This window comes from Polyergus mexicanus, unplaced genomic scaffold (genome assembly GCF_030449975.1).
Source record: "Polyergus mexicanus isolate NDT 795.1 unplaced genomic scaffold, iyPolMexi1.0 SCAF_10, whole genome shotgun sequence".
Taxonomy (NCBI): Eukaryota; Metazoa; Arthropoda; class Insecta; order Hymenoptera; family Formicidae; genus Polyergus; species Polyergus mexicanus.
The window spans coordinates 2,384,520-2,410,288 of NW_027223330.1; the positions used below are offsets into that span (position 1 = coordinate 2,384,520).

Below are 25,769 nucleotides of genomic sequence, written 5' to 3' on the forward strand. Positions count from 1 at the left end.
CATTATATCTACGACAAGCATATGGCATCATTGAGAAATATCATAGCATTGATTAGTTATAAATATTTTCTTAATTTTATTTTACCAGCAATGAGTTGCAAAGAAAAATATTAATCTTATCTTATAACTTTAATCCGTTTTGGATCTAATATTTACTTTATTCTTTTATTTATAATTGATAACTGTCGGAAGGAGGAAACTAGTAATTCTCCTCAAAAATTATAGTTTTGCATAATAAAAATATATTAAAAGATAAGTGTGACACAGGTTTCTAATTCTATATAAATTCTTGATTGTGATTAGCGTTAAAATCTTTTGTACAATTAAAAATATAAATTTATCACGGAATATTAATACCGATGATGGCCAAAGAAGCTATCTTGAACGATCTTGCGCGATCGTGACAAGTTAATTCACATTATTACCCACTAGAAATTTGCGTCATCAATGCGAAAACGTCTTTATCATTATATTTATTATATATACATGTTTATCATTCTTAAAGAAACGCCGATATTATAAATTATATTTGCACGAGGTACTATATTATTAACAGTCAGCTGGACAGAGAAGTAAAATATTCGCAAATGTATGTAATTTAAATATCAAGCATTCAATTATCTTGTTTATGCCGCATTTTTGGCTACTTGCATAAAATAACTGACAGTATTTATTTATGTAACATCCGATTCACAGGCGACTTTAACATATCTTTTTCATTTTTCTTTCCCGTTATTTGTTTTATTATATTATACCTGTAGATCTCTTCGCATAATCGGATCAATAGTCTTTTCTCTTCTTGCAATAATAACTTCACAAAAATCGATTCTAATCAAATTTGTCGCATATTTCGCATTCATTCATCCTGCTGATGCAATATGTATCTCGCGTATTATCCTGCACTTAAATCCACGAATGTATCGAGATTTGCTAATCGCTAAACTTTTTAATTGCAGATTTAACAGCACATTCTCGTATGGGGTATATAGATATTATAGTGTCAAGATCCTCATATTAAAAGGCTCTATAAGTCTGCGAGACCGCATGCGAAGATCGCGAGAAATATCTACTTCGAGAAGCGACGTTTCGCCTCGATGAACGAATGTCAGGTGACGAGATCGAAGTTCAATTCGCCCATGTACCGCGCCAGCTCAGACCCGGTAAACTCGGTCTCGTCGAGATCCTGAAGGCTGGAATTACTGATCGTATTGGCACTCCCGATGCTTGGGTGACTCTGAAATTTGGGCGACATCATTATGACCGACGGTTTTTCCGGTTTCGGTCTCGTCGGGCTGGTCGATGAATTTTTTCGATGCTGGGCGAAGAATCCTTTTGTGCCGAGGCCAAGTCTCTCCGTAAGAATCCCTGCTGAAAATGCCAAACATCTGATAATATTTTTCCCGTAGCTTTCCTCGAAACATATAAATAAAAATTGCAGCAAGTAATCGTAAAAACTATAAAGAAAAAGAGAGAGAGAGAGAGAGAGAGAGAAGCATTTATTTCAAAATATTTTGTAATTGATTAATATTTTCTTTTCAATTTTGAAATATTAGCTTTCTAATCTTATGCTATTTGCAACCGCCTATCGAAGGTTGAAGCGTGTTTACGTAAAAGAGTAAATCTAATATCTACTTAAATTTTTCAAAGCATATTTTTTTCAATAAGTTGAGATAAAAACACTTGGATTTTTATCATTTGTATTTTCGCGAGATATAATATTTATTTTATATATACATAATTATGTATAGATATATAAGTATAACAGATTGTGCACGAACATGTCCCCTCGGAAAAAATTAATTCATTAAATAAAAACGATCTGTTTCATTGATTTAAGAACTGCTGTTAGAGATAGAACCCACGGATTAATTCGCGTCGTGAAACCATGAGAGCAAACGGATGCTACCTAAAATGACAGCTTTCGGCGACTTATGTATCCTCGGTGAACGCTCGTTCGTGGCCACGTTGTTGTTGCCTTCGTCGTTGAGACCCTGCTTGCCCAACGACGTTGTCATGGTGAGCTGACTAGAATCGGAGCCTCTCGACATGTTTCTGGCGTATTCCCGACAGCTCGTGGTCTCCCTAATCGCAACGACAGGTCGTATCTGTTGCTCGTTCCGTGATTTCGCCAGTCCGTTCACCTCGCAAGAATTTACGTTATTCGGCAGCGCGATATGCATTAATCGCTGCTGCTCGTCGCTGATGGATATCGAGGGCGAGTGCTGGACGCCTTCGAAACGATGCTTCATGGATCTCTGGTACCGCGATAAACTGCTATAAGTCGGCTGTCGAAGGCTACTCCTGTGAGACGAGCACTTCCTGACGCAATTCTTAGATAGCATCGACTGCAAAAAGAAAAAAGATTATGAAATTATGCGTATGGAATTTTAAAACTTCTTAATCTTCGCAATTTTATTATGTAATCATAATTGACGTATTAACGATAATGGATAAAAAAATATCTTCTAGCTAAAAACTTTAGAATTAAGTTAAATAGAGAAAAGAAGCTAAAAAGATATTATGTACATATGCCTAAATACTCTGTGTATATTATATTATATATCATATACATGATGTACATTATATATATTATGTATGTATTATTTATTATATACTGTATGGGAGTGCGTGTCTCGTATAGCTATATATATTATATATATTCTTCTATTCTTCTTCTGTCACAAGCATAAGTACCAGATTATAAAATAATTGCTCGTAAAGAGAGAAATTAAAAGCGATTAAATCCAGCTCTCCGGAAGAGCTCAAGAACTCACCTTGAAAGCCTCCCTGAACTTGTTAGACATGATATTGTAGAGAAGCGGGTTCACTGTGGTGGATAGATAATAGAACACTCCTGACACATACGTAAGCGTGGTATATATTATGACCAGGGCATCTTCTGGTTCGGATGTGGTGCTCTGCGCATAAACGGCCAGTAGTCTTTGTGCGTGAAATGGCGCCCAGCAGATGAAAAAGGCCACCACCACTGCAACTATAAAAGCAAGAAGGATATTTCGTTAGCACTGAGGCAGACTGAAGTTTATTCGATTCCTCAGTTTCCCGCGCGTGTAAGACGTGTGTAAGGATGTAAAATGAAATGAAACCTGTATCTTCTGCGCAGTAAGATTAACGCGTAATTTGATTAAATTATTTACACTCTCTCATAATTTGCAGGAAATAAAGGAAACAAGGGATGTTCTTTATAAAAGTACTTGAAAATTTAAATTTATAAACTTTCATCGATAATTTCAATCGGAAAGAATTCATGTATAATAAGTAAGTTTGTAGCAAAGCTAATTAATTGTTGAGAAAATATATTAAGAAAAGTAATAAAATTAGAAACATGTTAGAAATATGTTTCGAAACTTTTAATTATTTTCTCTAAAGCATCCAAAAATTTTTATATATAATTATATATAATTATAATAAAAATTAGAAAAGAATTTTTAAAGAAGAAAGAAATTTTTTATATTATTTTGGAGTTCATAAAATAAGAAATTAATCATTTATGAGATGTAGACAAGTTTCTTGTCTAAAACTCCATGAGGTTTATGAAACATATTGAGAAAAATCGTGATAACAAATAACACCGCTGAAACCGTTCGTCTACCTTTGTCGTTATTTTAGATCGCGCTCCGCGATTTTATTACTTCGTACAAGAAAAAGGAGCTTTCATTACGTCTGTTATTCTTCGCGAAATGTCAAAGTTATCGAGAGGTAAGATAATCAAAGTTTATTCGGAGAGATTTTCGCATAGGGCATACCAGGTGTCAAAAGGAAGAATGCACCGTTTCGTTAAATAGAATGATTGGTAAAACTTAGAAAATGTTATTACGATGTGAACCATGACAGAAAACGGTGTTCTTTTTATTAAGACGAATCTACGGTTTTCTCGCAATTTCTCAGATATTTCTCGACCTTTGCGATGTCCAGGTAGAGCTTCTATTCTTTCATTATACGCGCGTGAACATTCTTTGGCTATATAATTTTTGTATATCCCGCTTTTATATCTCTCATTTATAAAAATATGCGATGAGGCATCTAAAAAAGGTAAATTTTCCGAAAAGATCATTTCTTTCAAATATTTCAAGATTAAATCTTAGTAAATAGATATAATGATATATCGTCATTTTTCATTATATTAAACATATTAATAAAGATTAAAATATTTATATAATTTAATATTCCGCATATAAATGTGACATAATACGTAAAATATTTCGGCAGCGAATTATCAACAACATGGTATTTGGCCTTGGCGGCGTATAGCGTTCTATTATTTTTGTTTACATGTTATGGCCTTGTTATCATTCATATGGCAACATTTGAGAGATATAATGTAGTAGTGTGCGAAGCGCTCCGTCAAATTCCTTTTCGAAATACGATTCGCGACAAGTATCCGGAAATATGAACAGTAAGCAGTGACCAGTGAGCAGTGGGCATATATATATATATTTATATATATTATAATTATATACAGATTTTATTTCGAATTATATTATATAATAGAAGGAAATAAATAGCGTGCGCGTAGTGCGCACTTTGTAATGTTCTTCAAACTTTTGAAGCCAGACACGCTTTTCACACTAGTCAATCTTAATTAAAACTAAATATGTAAAAATGCCTTTCATAAAAATTTTTTTCTATTCATAAATAACACTAATATAAAGTAAGTGGAATATTTATGAGCCATATATTATACGCGCCCGAACACGAATGCAATTAAATCTTCCACACGTTCCATTTTTTCTATAGTAAACAGCACATTGCGAGCAATTTCAACGGATTTTCTTGCTTAACTCGTGTACATTCCGTGAATAAATTCTTGGCACGATGCTCATAATGATTGTCATTCGTATTTGAGAGAAAAAAAGGATGATGTAATGCTCATTTGAAAATTCTCGAGAGACTATAACCACGACGAGCAAAACTCGAAAAAAGTCGCTATGAGGATTCTAAGCACGAGATAAAATTGTTTGAAAATAAGCATGAGCTTTTAATGAGTTTTATTAAAAATTATAGCTTTGTATAAGTAATGTTATAATAGTAATTGATGGACATAATTTGTAAAAATTAATCCATGCCAAAAAAACAGAGGGACAGAGAGATAAAAAGAGAGCCGAGCGAAATAAAAATCTACAAATATTACGAGGATATTATCGTGACATTTCTTAAATTACGTGTTGAAAGTTCTGTGCCTAAGAAACAGAAACAAATAAGTCAAAATTTAAATATATTTATTAATATTTATTTATATTATTAAATTTATATTTAATCTTTAATAATTAATATTTAATATTAATTTATATATTTAATATTTAATATATTTAATATTTAATTATATGATTAATATTTTTATTTATATCTAAATTATTTTTCTGTCTCAAAGATTAAATTTTATCTAATAAAAATAATACGAGCAATTAATATCCAATGTCAAGAACGCTTTCATGTCATGAATATTTTAATGTATCGAATTTGGGAAACAAATAATTGATATTGAAAGAAAATTGATATAAAACTTATGACAAAGAATGGTATATATAAAAAGGGGTAACTTTCTTATACATGCGATATTTAAGGGGTGAAGAATGTGACAGCTGTCAAAGTTGCGAATAACTTATATGTGGGGCGCCGAATAAAGTTTTCAAATTGACTCATGCAAATGTTTGCGTAGTAATGAAACTTGGAAAGTTTCTAACAAAAAGATAACATCTTCGTACTTTTAAGATTTAGCGGAATATAAAAAAATAATTCAAATGTAATATTACATGAAAAATCGTCATCGTCCATAAATATCGAACTTTAATATAATAAATTTATGAATATATTTCTGTCACTAAGTAACTTAGGAAATCTCGATATTTAAAGGGAAGCACTCTCGATTTCTTTCAAACGAACACTTCATTCCAATTGCAAGAAAATGTTTGCAAGTAAAAATTAATAGAAGACGCGATTGGTTAGATAAATAGAGCTCGTAGTTGATTTGAAAGTATACATATCTGAAATAAAAGACAACAGGCTTATATCGCTCTAATTTGTAAAAGAACAAAAATAAAACATCAGAGTTTGAAAAATGTTCATAATATATAATTTTCGTCTATTTTTTTTCTATTAAATTTGCTGAAAAAGAAAAACTTTCTGTATAATCTAAAAAAAACGTTCTATAACTTCCAAGAAATAATGTTTGTTGATAACGCTTCACAATTCACGGGATATTGCAAATGTGAATATGCAATTTTTGATAGATAAGCAATCAGAAGCGTACGGCATCACTGATTCGGAAACATCGTTTTTATGTTTTATTGCAGTTTTTCGGCGTAAAATATTGGATAGCGTGTAAATATGAAAAAATATGTGCATTCATTTTTACAAAAGAAAAATCGATTTTATTTCTACGCATGTTCGTCAGATAAACGAGATTCGCCCACATGCTTGACGATACGAACGGTACGATGATCGACATTTTTTTATTTCGATTATCTCTGAACCGTTCTCACATATCGGGGAAGATAAGTGATCCTATGCGGATCGTAAATTCGACGAACAAACCGTATTGCGACTTTTGGAATGATTTTTTGTTCCAAATTCGGTTGACGATTGATTTATACATGTATGTATAATATTTTACGGAATAAATATGTGTCAAAACGTTATATTTCTCATTAAGACACGTTTGAATATTTCTTTTTGTTGTCATAAATGGATTGTGTACAAATGCGAAATTTAATAACAAAGAATTATTGTGAAAAAGCCAAGGGCAATTATTATAAGATATAAAAATTCATTTAATTTTATTTGCTCAAAAAATTTATATTTTTATGACTTATCGTACACACGTGCAAGATTTGCTGTTCCAAAGATATGTGCACCGTGATTTTTATTATAGAATATGTCTTGAGAAATAAAATCTACGTATATCATCGGATTTGATAAATTCACGAGCGGTTGTTTTCCGATTGAGGTAATATCGCCTATCAATAACTTGTCGCGTCTCTGCACGATGATTAAAGCAAACGATCTTGTAAAGATGTTTGTTATCTAAATTGTTTATTAGATTATATTATTTTTTTTTTCAATATATAATTATGTATGTCTTTTACACAACGTGTGTTATTTTGTTCAATGGACTTTTTGATAATATCACTGATTTCATTACGATAATAATCACAGCGCAGCTCTTTTCCAATTAAATGTATTTTCACTTTTTTTCATTTGTGAAAAATGCGATTAAGTGAATTTCGTCTTCGATCGGCGTAGGAGGAAAGAAAATAGAGACGCACGTGTGATAAGCCACAAACTTTTTTTTCAGGGAGCACGTAGAAGCCCTCCCCGGATAGGGAGAGAAAGTGAAGGGAAAAATCTTAAGCTACACGTCAGAAAGAGAAATCAAGATAATTTAACGGAGATCCGGTTTCTCTTTCTCTTTCGCACTGATATGGCCAAACAGATTGATAAATCGATATGGGACACGAACGGTAAATTAACGTAATTGTCTCGATGGGGTTTCATGATATCCAGAAATCGAAAGTAAGAGAGACACGACATTTTAGTATTTTTAGTGCAGCACGTGATCCTCGACTACCATCTGGCAAACTTATAGCTTAGGGCGTAGAATGTGCGTAGAATCTGTGATGCTATTTGGAATTATATACCGAGGGCCTGTGAAATATAATTTTAGACCAATAGCGTGATTTTTCGCAAATATTTTCAAAAATCTTATCGATCTTTAATGAAAAATTCTATATTATTCTTCTGGTAATTTTTTGGATATTATTTCTTGCTGATCGCATGCGAAGAATTTACAAACACCGTCTTTCCGCTAGAGCTTGTTTGTATGTGAGATACGATGAAAGCTCTGAAAATATTTTCAATGTCGAATCGCTGATCTGGAATAATTTTGCGATCTTTAAAATATTTGCAAATTGCCATAATAATTCAGCATAAATTTGATCAATAAGAAATACGGAATTTTTAATTTTCTGGAAAAAATACGGAAGCTTCAATACATTCATACGATCGGGAATCACTGGGAGTCTTATGTAAGCAGATTGTGGTCGGAAAATAGACTGGAATCGCCCAGTTGCACATTTAGAGAGAGAGAGAGAGAGAGAGAGAGAGAGAGAGAGAGAGAGAGAAAGTGAGCAAAAATATACAACTCGTAATTAAAATATACGCGACGATCATGTTTGGTTTCAATCTCTTTCTTATCGGAAACTATTATTTATGTAACAAGCTTATGTAAATTAAATCAGCAATTACACACACAGAATACAAAGATAATTAATTTGTTCTTAATAAATACGATTTAATTCGAATATTTATTATAAATACGACATTTAAAATTGATGACAATCACTCTGATGGACATTTTTCCATTTTTATAAAGAGAATTGAACTCACATCAATGTCTCTGTTATATTGATCGGTATCCAATATATATATTTTTCCCCTTTTCTCTATGTGTCACTTAAATTTGCCTCGTGAGATTCGATAAGAAGGGAGAGACCAAAGTTCCGAAGAAATTCAATAAAGAGGCCGGCAGAGAAGCCGATTTGTCGACGCGAATAAAATCAGAACTTGCCGCGTGTCGCCGTAAAAGATTAGAAGCGTGAAAAGCAGAAGAGCACGGGTTATTTATCTGCGGCTATTACCGAGAGGAATAATTCTCTCCTCTCGGGGTTTCGGACACGAATCCCTGAATACCTGAAACGTGCACGTAGCGTGGAAAATTGGAGGAAGAGAAGAAGGAAAGAGGATAACTCTTGAGAAAAATGCTGTAATTTCGGGATCTCATATTACTTCATATTTCAAATTTCGTCATCTTACTTGAGATACCATTAGATGCCGACTTGACTTTTTGCGTCGCATGAATGTTGTATTACACCGATGACAAATGATATCGATGACGGTGCGGTTTTTATATTAAGCGCTAAGTATAACGATATTAAGACAAATATTGATCGCCATATTGTGAATCTTATATATTTACGTACAATTTTAAAGTTATGCTCGTATAATATCCGTTTAAAATCATGCGCGAGAAATAAACGTTTTATTATTCGTTGAAAAATTTATTATATCTTTGTTAATTTTCACGATCTCTTTTAATTTTTATTTTATATAAACAAAAAAAAAATTTGATTTTCTCTAATTTCATTAAAAAGAAATATTTTTAAAATGACACCAAGAAATTCACTGACATCATACAAATTCTGCGAGATGTGTGTGACGATGAAGAGAAATATAATTTAGCCTTAATAATGTGTCCAATAACACATCCAGAAATATTTCATTCGACGTCTCTATTCGCGTTTGATCTATTCGATTTGATCAACAATTAATAATTCTGAAAATATACAATTATAATGTAATCAAGTCCGAAATCATTCAGTTATTTCATCGAGATATAGGCACGGCCGACGATCCCGAAAATTTCGTCCAATCGTATCGACGAAAATAACCCGGACCTCGAGGGATTGTTGATAGGCCTCCTACCGCCCATAAGTTATTTGTTGATTTCATTCGTATCACGGACAAACATTAATATAATAAAAATGTCATATCGTGACGATCTGTAATATTACACGCTCAAGCAGTGTAGATATTTTTTTTTTTTTTTTTTTCGATCGACGATGATTTCCAAAAGATGTGTCAGTGATCGTAAATTGTTGCGAAGCGTAAAACTATTTTCATATACAATATATATAAAACAAAAATTGTTTCAACAAAAATAAATTTGAAAAATTTTTCTTAGCTTTTTAGAGGACAATAAAAAAAAATATATAGAAACCGAGTACGATAAAAAAACTTGATAACTCTTTTATTATACAAGAAAAATATCTGTGACAAGTAAAATCATTTTGGCACGCGCATAGTCAAGGTATAATTATATCAAAAATTGGAGAATGACAAAAAGAGTAGAGATATTTTAAGAATAGAAGATAAAAATGTGTGTGTGTTTATAAATATGTAAATAGATTTCCTGAAATTTATATTCTATAGTCGGATATGTCGAGAATATGTTCGTAACTTGATGCGAAATAAATAACACGTGAATGAAGAAGACCCATCTCGTCATATCGAATGACATCGATGTCGCGCAACGGGAGGATTTTATACGAGATTATAAAATCCCAGGACGCGAATGACGCCCGATTCCCCCAAGGGTCAGAAAAATTTTTCGTTATTTTTTGATATTTACGCGATTCCCCCCTCCTTCCCAAGGCCCTTCCCTGGTACCGCAGTCTTCCGTTGTGAAAAAAATTCGGGAAGCTAGGCACGTCGATGCGACTGATCATATCTGATTGGGATCGATTCGGATAAACCGGTTTTTTTCTCAATATTTTTCTCGCATGGGTATTTCCAAGACTTTCGGAAACGATAGCTTATTAATAACAAGCATTATACGTGGATTTTGTGGAAACAAACATGTGGTATCTGTTTTCGCATCAAATCTGATTTCTAATTAATTGGAATATTAAATTAGCAAATTCGTAATTTTTTTTATTGCGTTTCTGCGAATAAACATTCCTTCGAAGTCCCGACTACCTGACCTTCACACGAAATTGTACACGACTCTCGTTTTCGCTGAAGGGGATCGTAATGGGCCACGTAACATATACTCCGCCTCATGATATTTTACGAAGCGTAGAATCTGCTTTACACGCTTATACCAACATTAATTTATTGAATAAATTTTATTGAAATTTTCATTATATAAAAAGTAATTGTTAAGTATCTGTATAATTTATCTGTAATTGTTTCAATTTTTACCCCTATACTTTGGGGGAGAAACAATCTTCTCAGAGGTTTATATATTCAATAAAATCTTCGATAAAAATTTTACAATATCTCTGTGCCGATGGAAGGATTTGTTGAAAACATCGCTCCAATATCGTATAGAAAAATGTAAAGTGGATAAGTAGGACAAATATTAAGGACAGATTCATCGCTGAGCTTGGTTTCAAGGCAACAAGGTTTTCAAGGTTTTCAAAGTTTTAATTATACATATGTCTGGTATATAAATATTATAGCCAAGTTTTTAAATTAAAATTCCATTAAAATTCACTTAAAATTTATTGAAAATTATGATGTTCTACTTAGCTATGGGAAAATCTGCTATATAATTTGACCTATTTACCTTAGAGGATATCTTAAGCTTTAACGGATCATCGTCAATTTTCCACCGAATTTGCGTGCGGACTTCGATATAAATCTTGAAGTCTCATGGAACGATGATTCATCATTGAAGAGAATCAAAATAAACTCAATTTTCGACAAATAGTAATTTTCGAAGATCAAAGTGAGGCTACTACTTACTAAGCATACGAATGACATTTCTCTGGGCGTTCGTCTTCCTTCTGGCATTATCCTGATTCAATCCACTTGGTACGCGATGTCTTTTGCTGTCGGTGACAGTTAGTAGACTCGAACGTCGCAGCTTGATGGCGATCAGTATGTAAAGCACGATGATGATCGTCATCGGCAGTACGAAAAACAGAATGGTCGAGATCTCGAACGCGTGCTCGATCAGCTTCCACCTCGTCGAGCACCTGGCGCTGTCCAGGATTGCGTTCTCGTCGACGTAATCGTAGATGATGCCGAATTGAATGGCCTGTGGCACTGCGAGACAGAGGGCTAATAGCCAGATCACCACCACGAATTTGATTGCTCGGGACAGTTTCGACATGGTATGCGAGATGAAAGGATGACAGATCGCCACGTATCTGGGGAGAGAAAGAGAGAAGGGAAGAAATAAGAAAGTTAAAAGCGATTGTCTTGCTTCTGGTTATAATCGGTTGTTTTTTCTAGGTGTTAGGATTGTACATCGATATGTTTATTTATAATCTGAAATCAAAGCTAGAGAGGAAAAGGGGCTCTATAAAGCAACGTTTATTTTCTTGATCTCTATATCATGGAAGTTGTTAGAGATTTGAATAGAAAAATAAACACGGTACGCGTAGTACTATCAAAAAAATCGATCGATAGGCATCAGCGTATATTTGACATTTTGTCAATCATCAGATTAGCATGCGTGATACTTAATAGATTCCTATACGCTTACCTCTCGACGGTGAAGGCCGTGATAGTGAGAACGGTGGCGTTAGCCGAGGTTTCCGCGGCGAAGCTCTGAATAATACAGAATACTTCGCCGAAGACGTAGGGAAAGTGCGACCATATATAATACATTTCCGGCGGCAGACCGGAAATGAGCAGTAAGAGGTCGGACACGGCCAGGCTGAAGAGATAATAATTGGTGGCGGTGTGCATGGACTTGTTGCGTGCGATCACCACGCATGTGGAGATGTTGCCGATCACGCCGGTGAAAAAGATTATAACGTAGATGACCGTGATCGGTAGTACGACGTACAGGGAGTCCCGGCGATCGGACGCGCTTTCTTCCCTCGGGAAGGCGGCGTTCGTGCTCGAATAATTTTCCCAGATGTCTCCCGCAGTTTCTTCAAGGATCCTCGTAATATTTTCTATCGTCGAAATCATTCTGTTTATTTTGTCCTTATCGTTCTTTCGGGATCGGCGAACAATCGGCGTCAGGTAATAGGACAAGAATTGGCGAAAATACTCGCCGGCTTCGTTTTCTCGAGATTGACGATTCAGATCTCATGATAATCAGGCTATTAAGCATTGAATATTTATACGCTGATAAATCGCCGCTTATATTTTCGCTGTTCGAAACTTATTAGCATGTCAGGTCATCGTCACTGATACTGTTCCACGCATGTATTTCGTAAAATGAAATATTTTTCCGTTATCTTTGACATTCTCCCATATGTTCGCCGTTGAATCCCAGCTTATTGTCAACGTTGCTGATAGATCTCGATATATTTTGTGCCCGACGTGTATTTTTCCACGAATCAAAATATATTCATGACGATCCTTTTTCGCTGTTTATCTTTGTTCGCGTGTTGAACCTAAAATTACAACAAATTCTTCAAGTTCTTCTCGATATCCGACACACAGTGATGATTTTCAAAGAGCGAGACACATCAATAATATGATAATATAATCGAGCGAGTAAATTTAAACGAGATCGGGATTACAGCGTTTTCCATCCCACGGCGTTTGTACGTAATGGCGTATTATAAATGGTACTACACATATTATAGTATTGTGGATAGCGGTTTTCATTATCCATCCATTAATACGACATTCCGCATTCTCTCCCGCTGCTTCGATTAATTTCGGTCAATTTGCGCGAATTGAGGGGCCGCCTGTAAATTCCCCAATCAAACTTGGAGCCGTGCAATATTGTTCGTCTGACTGTTTGTCTCACCCCCCACTCCCCCCCCCCCCCCCTCACATATACTCTAATGTGAATTTTTATTAATATATTTAATGTGTTTAATTTCTAAGCGCATATTATTATTATTATCATTATTATATAAGCTCTAATTAATCTTTAGTGTAATCTTTCATTGATAATGCATTTAACACATTTGATTTTTCAACATTTAACATACTTGCGAGCAGCGAAGATGTTCTTTTTGGATTAAACCAATTTTTGCGGGCATAGAAAATTATTATGCGGACCTGCCATAATGTTATTTTACAAGAGTTTAACGTGATCGGTTATTTATATCTTAATCAATTATACGACGAATCCTAATGTAATCGTTGATAAGAATTTGTCCTTGACAATGTTTAATAGCTTTATTCATTATTCGCTGACGCAAATGTAAGTATCGATTATGTAACTTTTCCCTAAGGCGGAAATGTAAAAAGTGAAATAATTTTCCATTAATTTCAATTGTAAAATTTTTACTTTTCACGTTTCCGCTTTAGAAAAAATTTATATGATCGATATCCTGATCGGTATATTTTGATCAAATAACACATTTCATAATAAATTTTTAACGCGTGGAGCTATCAGCGAATTATCCGTTTGATATCTTGCAAACGAGATAGAAATCTTCAAAAAGTTTTAATTGCGCGAGATAGATAATTCTCCGTTATATGTATGATATTTCTGTTTGTTAAAATGAATATTCGCTTTCCCATTACTGTCGTGTTAATCGCTCTTTGACAAGAGTATTGTTTTTCTGATACATACGTTAATCTGACGCATCGTATTTCGCCGAGTTCCTTTTTTCCTTTTCTATACGTACACTACCGCCTATACAAAGTATCAGCAAAATGTTAATTTGTTTACATTTCGCCAAGTATAATAAATCATTATGCAGAAATGATAGAAATATAATAATATTTTTTGACGAAATAAAATTGCGACGATATTTAGAAACGTGATAAAATATATAGAAATAAATAATTCTTTTAGGTATTACGTAACATGTATTATAAATCATGTATATATTTCTTTTTATTAAAAACTATATTTTGATATTATACACGCACATAAAATATATATATATATATAACACTTTCGCTTACTTGAATAAGATAACACTTTTGGCACATGCTCAATTACGTTTCCAATAACATTAATATTTTTGATAATTAATCACTTTCTTTCTCTAATATGCCAAATTGGAGTCGAACATAAAATATATATTTCTCTTTATAAATTGAAAGATCTAGTCCGTACAGAACACACACTCTTCGTTTGCCAGCCATGTGAACTACAGCCGGCGTCCGTTTCGACAAACAAACTGGACACTGTGGAACGCTTTCCACAAGCCGCTAACCACTACTACCTTATGCTTGCTCCTGAACGCGGAGTATTTAAATTTAAACACGTTCTGCATCGGTATACTGACGAACACTATTTTCATCCGTGCGTACTGGTATATTCGGCTTTAATTTCGTTGCCTGCATTTGATGATGTTTTTCATCAGCAATGCGATTTCGTAAGCGCCGCGATACAAATACACATGGGCTCTCTCTATCTCGACACTATAGGATTGTTCTCTTCTTCGAGATTTCAAACCAGCATTATCTAATTGTATTCAAACATGAAACATTAAACACTGTTCGAAAAATACTCTAATAGTTAATTATTTTGATTTGTTTTTATTTTACATTTTCTCGCCTCTTTAATGTTCGATGAAAATTGCCAGTATGTTTAAAAAATAAATCTTACACATTGATCATTTTTGATGAATTATTAAGTTTTCTCATTTGTCAAACCGTTCATCTTCAAAAATCGGTTTTTTTCTTCTTATGCTTATATCTTACTCGACTTATATTCCTTTATTTGTTAAAACTTTTGACAGCTTTGACGCGAATCTTCGAAGCGTGTCGACTTGTCATTGGGTTAGTAGATCACGGTCGCGTCTTGTCAAACAAAATTTCGCGGGACACTTGGTCCCTAACACATTTCAATTTGCTCCTCTTTTACAGCTGTCATTATTTATTATTGTTTCACTTAAGTTTTATATTTATAAAACGGCGAGGCTTTTGAAATAGCAATAAAAAAAATCGTATAACGCGAGATAGTTATTTCATCAGGCATTTTATGACATGTGGAAAATTACAAAGCACACGCTACATTGATTTCTTTTTATTATCATATATGATTTAATAAAATACAATTTGAAAAAAAAATAAAAGCTGTCGTTCTTCTCGTTATATCATTGTAAAGATAGGCAATCATCTTTCTTAAATTTTAATTTCTGTTAATTATTCGCTTATATTTAAAAAATGTGTGCGATATAATATAATTATATATTATTTATTATATATTATTATTACAAAATTATATAATCTAACCCTCCCAAAGGGTACACCTTGACGTTGGTGGGAGGGCTTAGTACCTGGAAGGTTTATCCTGAAGGGGAAGCTAAGTACTCAAACATATCGCGGGTAACAGAATCGCAAATAACTCGAATATAATTTGCATCAATTCTATTATTGATTTTGAATTCTTCTTCCTAACGTGTTGATTTTTAATGTATTACGAATAATTAGTCGCGTCTTCGCGTGATATTTATATCGCTCCGATAAAAGCGATCGTGAATTTCGCTGCATTTGATTAAATTCTTCAGACGCAAATCGCTAAAATCATTTATTTATATCACACACGTATTTACTTGTTACACGTATTGTTACGCGCTTGATTTGATTTATACTAAGAGTAAGTGTTTATCGCATTTGTTTGTTTACGCATAATGCTTTTAAGATCGCCGGCGTTTTCGCGCGATTTTATCACCGAAAAAATTTCCGCACAATTTTGTTACAGCCTCTTACTAAATGAGTATCAGTGAATTAATAAACAACGATCCTCTTGTTGAAACAATGCGCGATGTAACATGTTGAGTGCATAGAGTTATTTGTGTGGAAAGCAACAAGCGGTTTAAATTCAAGCTCCACATAACAAATGTTGTTGAAGGAACAATATTGCGTAGTTCTACTAACATACGGAGCTTTATATTAGAACAACGGACAGCTATCGATCGAGAGATTAATCCTTCATTCGCGGAAGACATTGACAGGAATTCGAAACTATAACTCAATTTATTATTCAATCGAATTGGATCGTCCGATTTTGCGTCATTGCTTAACTTCGATGTAAATAGAAGGAGGGAAATGCGTAAAAACATGACGTCAATTAATAATCAATTAATAACAGAAAATGCTAAACTATTTGTTCAAAACAAAGTATGAAAACTCGGAGGAAGGATCGTAATCAATCAATTGATCTATCGTCGCGAACGATTTATCGCATACGATAATATTATGGTATAATTAACGCAAGCGTTTAATAACGCGTCGATAGCGCGGTGGTGATTTCTCGCTCGACTGACAATGAAATCGAAGATGATGAGAGAGGCGAAAATGTCGAGGAAAGCGTTAAATGAAATAGTTTTTATAATGAATCAAGCCATTTACTCCCCATAATTTTAAAGTGCGCGATTTTTAATTCCACAACTCCAAAATCTCGTTTCTCTCTGCCGAAAAAGCAAAAATGTTTAACTGGTTATGGACATTTAAATAGTTTGTTACTATAATTGATTTTGCTGGTTCTATTTATATCAGTTTTTCCTAAATATAAAAATGATGTTGGCTGATGGTGTTCCTTGTATGTGCAATGTTTCTATTTAATTTTCGCCTGAGAAAATCTGATGCTTACTAATATCACACAGTGCGAAGAAAGAAAATAATGTCAAATATAAATAATTAATAATTACTGTAAAGTAATGAAAAAAGTTTTTTCTCGTTTGTTTCTTTTGCAAAGTGAAGAAAAATATCGAATCGAGTTTTAAAATTCCTTTCTTTAATCTTTGTGCAACGTCAACAAATGCATTGTCTTCGCTTTATGTTTTTCTTTTTTTTTCTCTATTACGCTGATAACGTTTTGCATGCTTTTTGGTTTTTTTTTTTATATGCGTACGAAATCATGTTGCGAGAAATAACGAAGATAAATTCAATTTGCGATTTTCAAAGAGTAATCGTTTGTATAGGAGGAGTTCGTCTATATATCAGGATATATATTATTTATCAATCAGCGATGATCATCCTCGGATAATAATTTTCCGAACAAGCACGTTTCAAATTTACATTTATTTCTCATCAAAAATATATTTAATCGCATAAATCATGATGGCTATCTCCGCTACAAAAGTCGAAACAAATTCTCGCTCGTATTCAATCGCACGATGCACACAATGACCATAAATTTTAATCTGGACTCGCACGAGATTCGAGTCACCTGTTGATTTTCAGAATATTGCAAAGGATTTTTAACTTGTCATCGTTGATCTCGATTGTCCTGATATATGTTGCGATTATAATTTCCTTTGTTGTTTATACTATTAACAATTTTGTTTTCTCTAAGCTAATTTGTTTCTGTGTGTATTTCGTATGCATATATAAAAATTATATAATATATCGATTATTATTAAAATTTATTAAAAAAAAAATTATATTTATATTTATATCTCTTTTTTATATTTAATTATTTTTAGAAATACACGTAGCTCTCCCCCTCTCTCTCTCTCTCTCTCTTGATAGAAAATACACTCTTTTCTTCTTTCACTAAAATTTTACTAAGTGTTATGTATATACGCGCCATTTATTTTTCTATGCCGTATATTTTTTAATGAAACAAAATTTAAAAAAAATATCGATGCGTAAAAGTTATAACCATATATATTACAAACGTAATACGCCATTTAAAAATGTGCTATGATTTTTTTTACGCTTCAAAGACAACTAAAAAATGTATATTTGACAAATAAAATATTACATTTCAAACTGTCAAAATACGTTACTTTGGCGATGACAGCTGCTCACGACATAAACATAAAGCGTGATCAGTCAGCATGGTTAAAAAAGTGACACCAATAAACTTTGATACTTTTTAAAGAATGGATTCACTAAATAAAAATAAAATGAGAATGGAGGCCAAGCACGTTATTCTTGTGATAGTGCCAACGTCCCGACATCATGAAATCATTCTTTCAAAAATATATAGTGTATATCATTTTTCAGTAGAACAACAATACATCGACAAAATATTTACTACATCATTTATCAATAAAACAATAATACGTGTGTGTCCGCAATACATGAGATTCCGTGTCAATAATTTTTAGAGTTTTTTTTACTTCTACTTTCTGGACGCGAAGTTATCTTAATTATTTCACAAAATTATTTTTCTTTATTATTTGATATAGTAATTTGTCGCGTTTATGTTTTATCTTGCATCGCTCTATTTATATGCCTGAATTAATATTCTTTTCACACACATTCTCTTTTTTGCGCACACTTATTTCATGTATATTTACAACTATATATATATATATATATTTCCTTACGATGATGTGTGTGTTCTTTCAAGCCCGATGAAAATCCAATTTGAAAGATCTGAGATAGCACGATACACGATCGTTGTACGCACGATATGCGTCGTATTTATTCTCTTTCACGAGATCGCGAGATCATATGAGCGTCGCATCGTGTCGCGGAAAAAGTCCAACTCGATTTGCCATGGAAATATCGAATCCTCCCTCGAAACTAGCGCGTACGGAAGACATCCATGGTGGGGTTTTGCGCCAGCGCGAAGATCGCGATCATCTCCTCGTATCATAATGAAACTAGTTTGATCTTTACGAGGCTGAGAATATTTTGTCTAAGATATCACGCGAATATAGACATAGACATAACGTTGGATACTAGTTTTATGCTTCATTTTAATAAAAATGTGTGTGCAATAATTATATGTTTTATCAGATTTACAAAAAAAAAAAAAAAAAAAATTGGGCAGTTTAGTTTTTTGAGTCCAAAAGTTACTTATTTGTTCAATATTTCAAAAATGCAAATCAGCTATAGAATTTGAATATAGGATTTGAATTGTAAGTTATAAATTTTATAGAAAACGTAACTGAGAGAGAAAGGGAGACTTATATATTTAAAAATTTTAAATTTCATTATACTTATTATCAGAGAGAAAGAAATTTTGATAAAATAATCGGGACAATCGTTTACATCAAAAATAGTCCTTTTTGCCTTTTAATCGTAAACTTAGGATTGTATAAACACTTGTATAAATACCTGCTGCCCTTGTGGGAACTAAAATGACGCAGTAAAGGAGAATTTACGGCAAAAATAAAGTTAAGCTGTCTTTGCTGTCGCGCGAATCTCTCGTGGACATCTCGTTCTCTTGAAAACGCTTTCTCGCACTAACAGCATTTAATTGTCAATCCCGCTGTTCACACGATGGCGTAATTTTTCATTAGCGATTTTCTTTCGTCTATTCAATTTCCTTGCATTTCAACATTCAACCAGATGGCTTTTAAAAGACGATCTTTGATGGCGCGAATTGACCTTTCTTCCATTTACCCATATCGTATTTTTCGCCTTATTGCTGGATTTCCATTCCGATGCAACGAAATGCATTGTGGGGTGATCGATTAAAAACCATTCTCTCTAGAAAATTAAAATTCAATCGACATTCCGAACATACTTATATATTAAATATTCATAAAGCAATGCCTTTGAAACCCAAATGTGTTTTATAATTATTTTTCCTTGTATAAAATTTATTATAAAAAAGATAATTATTCTTCATATATATTGTATATTATAATACGATCTAAAGGAAATAATTATTTTTAGAATTCCATGCTATTATTAGAGAATTCTAAATTAGAGATTTTATATAAAGATTCTTAGTACTTAAAAAATTAAACTTTCTCTTTTAGATTAAAGTAAGTGTTAAGTACAATAGATGTAAAAAATGTCATCGTTACTTCATCGGACAAGCTTGAGAAAAGGCACTCGTAAAAATCAAAGAAATACGAGTTATGCATATTCGTACGCACTCGCCGTGCTTGTGATATCTGTCAATGCAAATTTTATTCGCTCATTTTATGCGATCCATTGTGTGTACTATCCAATTTTCCCGTTCCTTCCCCGTTATTGTTTTTCTGTTATTATTCCCTTCCTCTCTCTCTCTCTCTCTCTCTCTCTCTCTCTCTCTCTCTCTCTCTCTCTCTCTCTCTCTCTCTCTCTCTCAATGACATCCATCATGGACTTTTTTTGCAATTCCATCTTTATGTATTTTCACTACTAGAAACGACACTATCGTCTCAATCCGTAGAAGAAGGAATGGAACTAATTCTCCCTCTTTGCATACATTGAATAGAAACTACTCACTTAGAAGGATCACCCAGAAGAATCGACAAAACTTTTTACGGAAATAGGAGTTTACAGTTTTTTTTTTTTTTTTTTTTTGCAAAGACAGATTGATCTTATCGACAAATTGTGACCTAAGAAACAAGTCATAAAATTCTTTCGCTTTTATGGAGATTTTAATGAAGTCGATCAATTTAAAAATTCAAAGAAACAATCAAAAGAGTGCAAAAATAGAATTTTATATATAAATTATACTAACAATTAATATGTATATAAAAAAGAGAAATTATTTTATATTATAATTATTATGGAAAATTATATAATTTTTTATTATTTTATTTTCAATAAAGCGAAGAAAGGCTAGTAGAATTGCCATTTTGCGTATTTAATCGAAGTCGAATAAGATTATTATAAAAAGAGAGAAGTAAAGAATTTACGCACTTTAGCGTGAATATAATCGGCTTTTTGCTCAAGTTTTGCGAAGTTACTTAAAGACAGTTCCAGACGATATGAAAAAATTACTTGTGATAATTCTTCAAAGTCCGACAGTCTTGAAACTTTCTCTGTGAGAAATATTTCTTCTCTTTTTTATTGTACTATGTCAAACAAAAATTTTGGTATTGATGATTTTAAATTATATATTACCAGATCACATTTTGCGTAATTTTGATAGGATAATTATAAGATACACGAGTTGAAATTGTCCCTAGCTCGCGAAAAAGTCATGAAAAATTATTGTCTTTTAATTCACGATGATAAAAGGAAAAGAAAAATAATGAAATTCAGAAAATTGATGATGGATTTGGAGAATGAACCTATATATCTTATGTATAAGTAAATATATATATATATATATATATATATATACACACACACACACACACATCATATACGTGCACTTTTACTAGACTTGTAAAACAAATATATTTCCGATCAACAGAACTCTTTGCACACCATAAACTGGGTAATAGCAATTTATTCAAATAAAAGGTGCGTTCGAATGAGTATTCGCGATATCTTTCTTGTCGAGTGTGCTTAAAAGTGAACGATTTGCCAGTTTTATAATTTTATTTAATGCTTTCCATATCGATTCAAGCCTCCATTCTACGCAAATGGTCGCGATTATATTGTATATATATCGCTACATCGATATAACAACGTGACACGTGTAATGTTTCTTTCATCATCTTATTAGGAAAGTTTAATCGAAGCTTCACTAAATAGAGATCACGAGAATTTTTCTTGCGTAGCTCAAAGCAAATTGCATCCCACGAGAATTTCGTGAAGCTTTATAGCAAAACATTATTATTTTATACATAAAAAAGTAATTAATCCTTCCTATAATAAAGTTATTAATTTTTCCTATAATATACAATTATTAGACAGCTCAAAATTACTCAAATTCGAGAAAGGAATGCCAAGAGAAAAAAAGATATCCACTGATTCATAACGTTTGCGTTGCTTGTTCATTCTGTGTCGCGCGTTTAATTAATCGATTATTTAATCGATTAACAGATCGAATCTCGATGTCTTCGCATTTCTTTTTTCAACGTAAATCTCAAATATTTCTTCCGCAATGTGAAACAAGGGGGAAAAATCTATGGGACGTTATTCAATTTTCCATAATGGCAAAAGAACGATTATCTCACCGTATCAGTCGTGTAATCACTCTCGTTTCCCTAAATAAAATCGTCGAACGTTTGAGGGACGATATAATATGTACCAGCATATTCTCCAGAAAAGATCTCTTATCTGGAAGATTTTCTGACGGCAAATAACGACGACTCGCCGACTTTTACGATTGCTGAATCTTTCGAAGGCCATATTTATAAAATTATTCGACCGATCGGTTGTATCAGCGTATTCGCCAACATGTCTCTCCTTTCCGTTGATCATTTGCGAATTCTATAAAAAACAATCGAAGCAATTGCTCGTGGATTACTGAGAGAAGATAATTTTCGCCAATTTTTAAATTGATACGAAAGAAACTTGAATAAATCGAACGAAATCCACATGGTATGACATCAAATGATTGTGACCCGATTAAAAAATGAATGTGTAGGAGGATATCAGTGACGTTAGAGAGTCACTAATACATGCATTCGTGAATGAGAAACAGAGAAGAGTTAATGCATCAGCAAAGATTTCACTTGGAATAAAGAAAGTTCGCGAGATTGCCGAGTTGAATAAAACGAGAAATTAACCGGGACCAATAATTTCGCGAGCGGAATAAAGTATATGTACAAGGGAGGAGAATCTTAATCCTTTCGCCAAGTTTTCGTCTTTTGTTACTGAGAAACTCTCTCGTGAAATGTAGAGAAAAGAATATTGTGTAGTTGACATTAATTGTTCTGTACGGTGAGAGACGAATTCTTCTTGTCTCGCTATTTTATTTTTTTGTGCGTTTATCACAATCTTTGAATGGCGATCTATTAAATTCAACCCCCGTGGTGCCTCGATCATAATCACAAGTACGTGACGCACGAGCGCGTTTGAAGGGCACGTAGCTGCGACGTCAATGAAGAAGAAGACGAAGAATCAAATGCCATTATATTTAAATTTTAATATATATATATATATATATATATATATATATATATACATTAATCGAGGTGAAGCTATTTTAGAATGCGTGTATTTGTGATACGCTTGAGATTTTCCATAGAGTACTTCCATATGCGGAATTGTATGATTTTCCTGGAGAATAAGCATCAATTAATAGTATATATATATATGTGTGTGTGTGTGTGATACAAAGGATTTTGCGGAACAGAAGATTTCTCGATTTAATTGCATTGCTTGCGTCCTAGGAGAAAAGCTTTATTTTATAACTGTTATATATATAACATACATTTTTTGTGATTTTAAAAGATCTTTTTACGATTATATAATAAAGATAAAATCTTTAAGATACAAATACACAGCTACTAAGAGAATTTTGTAAAATAATCGATTTAATTGACAAAATATTAATTTTATTTATAAAGCAGCTTTTATTAATCATAATACAGTAAAATGATTTAATCGAATGCTGCTTGCGTAGAGATTCGCCAATAAATATTTGATCATCCAAATGATTTATTACGTAATACGTCTGATGCTAATCTAGCAACACATATGCGCTCGTAGAAAGACTATCAAGTTTGCAGGAGTCTGTTCAAACAAAAGTTATAATATGAAGGTATACAGAACGTTCCCCCTATTTCTATCGAATCAGCAATGAATACTAAACTTTTTAACATATGTAAGAGAAAAAGAGAAGCGATGATTGTTTTGTGCATTTTTTCAATCTGCGACATTAAGATATTTTTGTAATTAACAAATTTAATATTTTGTTAACATTAATTTAAAATTATAGAAAGATCAAAATTTCTAAAATTATATTTATTCACGCCTCTTCAACAGCATTATTAATTACTTATACAACTCAAAAACTATACGACACATTTTGGCTAAGAAAAAAAATTGAAACTTTGAATTTGTCAGCGATCCTGCTACTATCTAATAGAACCAGATTTTGATAAAAGCGCGAGACTCTTTACAAGATCGTTTAGAAAATTAGTGTGATATTCTTTCTTCGATAAAAGGCAGACCTTTCTTGAATGTGATAAACGCCAATCGAGCACGATGACAAACTAGCACGCAGTTTTTATTGGGCGGAAATGACGGCAGTTGCTATTATCGTTTGATAAAATATACGAGCGGAGAAGTCGTACGGAACTTCAAGCTCAGAGACATATCTGGCGGAAACATGACTTTACATTTCTTCACTTCTTGTTAAAAGAATTTGTAAATGAAAAAAATTAAGCTCGATCTTAAATATTTTCCATCGTAAAATCAAATCAAATTTAAATCTGCTCCATCATTAATTCGAATTTATAAGTCGAATAATATTCAGAACAACATAATTTCTCTTTTGATCGAGTTTACATTTTGATACCACATTCAGAGTGACCACATTCTATAACGAGATTAATTATTACTTCATCTTCTCGAATACTTCCGTAAAGTAAAATTACATACACGCGATTTAAATTCTATAAATATCAGCCTTTCGTCATCATTCTTTTTTAAACAATGGAGAGGCTCAAAGAAGAGTCCTGTACATCTCATAAATTTCATGATAACAGCATAAGAGTATAACGCGTAGAAATGGCAACAAAATATTTTATTTACGGATACTATTATATTGCGAAAAGATGACATTTCATTAAATTGTCACAAGAGATTCGTTCGCTTTATTCTCTGTGCGAAGTCTCTTAGCTTTCTTTAAATGTGAGCTCGCTTATTCTTTTGTATAACGGAGAGTGGTAGAGACATATAAATGGTAGGACGGTAATAGAAAGCCTCCTTCTCTCACATGAACTTTCAACACCGGGTGGTTCTGCCGATCGTAATACGCGATAGTAGTGGAAAGGGCTAAAAAGATTTTGTGATTCGAAATTAGAGATTGGAGGAAAAGAATCCGTGGTTAATAAATTCATAATATCAAAATGAAACGACTTACAAAAGCTTTTTGTCTCGTAAAAGGAAACTAGCGTGCGTGCCATATGTTCCGCTTAATTATAAACAAACTGCAGTAAATTATAAATAAACGGCAGAAATTTTGTCGTAGATTTTATAATTAGAACTTTCTGTATTTGTTTGGACATATGCAGGAAAAATTGAAGTAAAAAATATCAATAAATAAACTCCATAAATGGAATATACATATAGCTTTATTATTATATGAGTAAGCTATTATATATATATATATATGTGTGTGTGTGTGTGTGTGTGTGTGTATGTATGTATGTATGTATATCCTTCAGTAATTATTGTAGCCGCGTGCATATGCGTATGTGTATTTGTTGATATATTGTTTTCGTGCATAAAAGTAAACTGAAATGACGAGACAATTTTTTTGTGAATTAAAATTGTAATTCCTCGCGTGCGTAATTCGACCACATAAATAAAAAATATTTTTCTCCGCGATATATTACTCCAATTAAAAATTATTGTATTATTTGCATGGAACTGCGAAATGTTAATTAATTGCTTATAATAGCATTTGCCAAACGTCACGTCAGCGTTTGCAATGTATTCCTCCACGTGTCATATTAAATATATCTATATACATTGTAGCTGGAATCTGTTTCTGTTTTATGTCTCGGATTTATGCGCATATCATCGTACATTTGATTCCGTTGGAATTGAAAAACCGCAGCTTTTGATAG

The 25,769-nt window shown here is 32.8% G+C and overlaps 1 protein-coding gene across 3 annotated transcripts; it reads right to left on the reverse strand.

Moving 5' to 3' along the window:
• Nucleotides 1-34: 34 nt before the first annotated feature.
• LOC138936988 (pyrokinin-1 receptor) lies at nt 35-18,869 on the reverse strand. 3 transcript variants are annotated; one of them, XM_070302829.1, is made up of 7 exons: nt 14,410-14,651; nt 14,072-14,134; nt 12,068-12,932; nt 11,323-11,729; nt 2,775-2,992; nt 1,907-2,345; nt 35-1,365 (listed from the first exon to the last, which is right to left on the reverse strand). In XM_070302829.1, exons 3-7 carry the CDS (start codon nt 12,499-12,501, stop codon nt 1,106-1,108), a joined length of 1,758 nt encoding a protein of 585 aa, XP_070158930.1. In that variant the 5' UTR covers nt 12,502-12,932; nt 14,072-14,134; nt 14,410-14,651; the 3' UTR covers nt 35-1,105. The 3 variants fall into 3 exon arrangements, with proteins under 3 accessions (XP_070158930.1, XP_070158928.1, XP_070158929.1); XM_070302827.1 differs by having other exon boundaries at nt 35-1,368; XM_070302828.1 differs by lacking the exons at nt 14,072-14,134; nt 14,410-14,651 and adding an exon at nt 18,735-18,869 and having other exon boundaries at nt 35-1,368.
• Between the last annotated feature and the right edge of the window lie 6,900 nt (nt 18,870-25,769).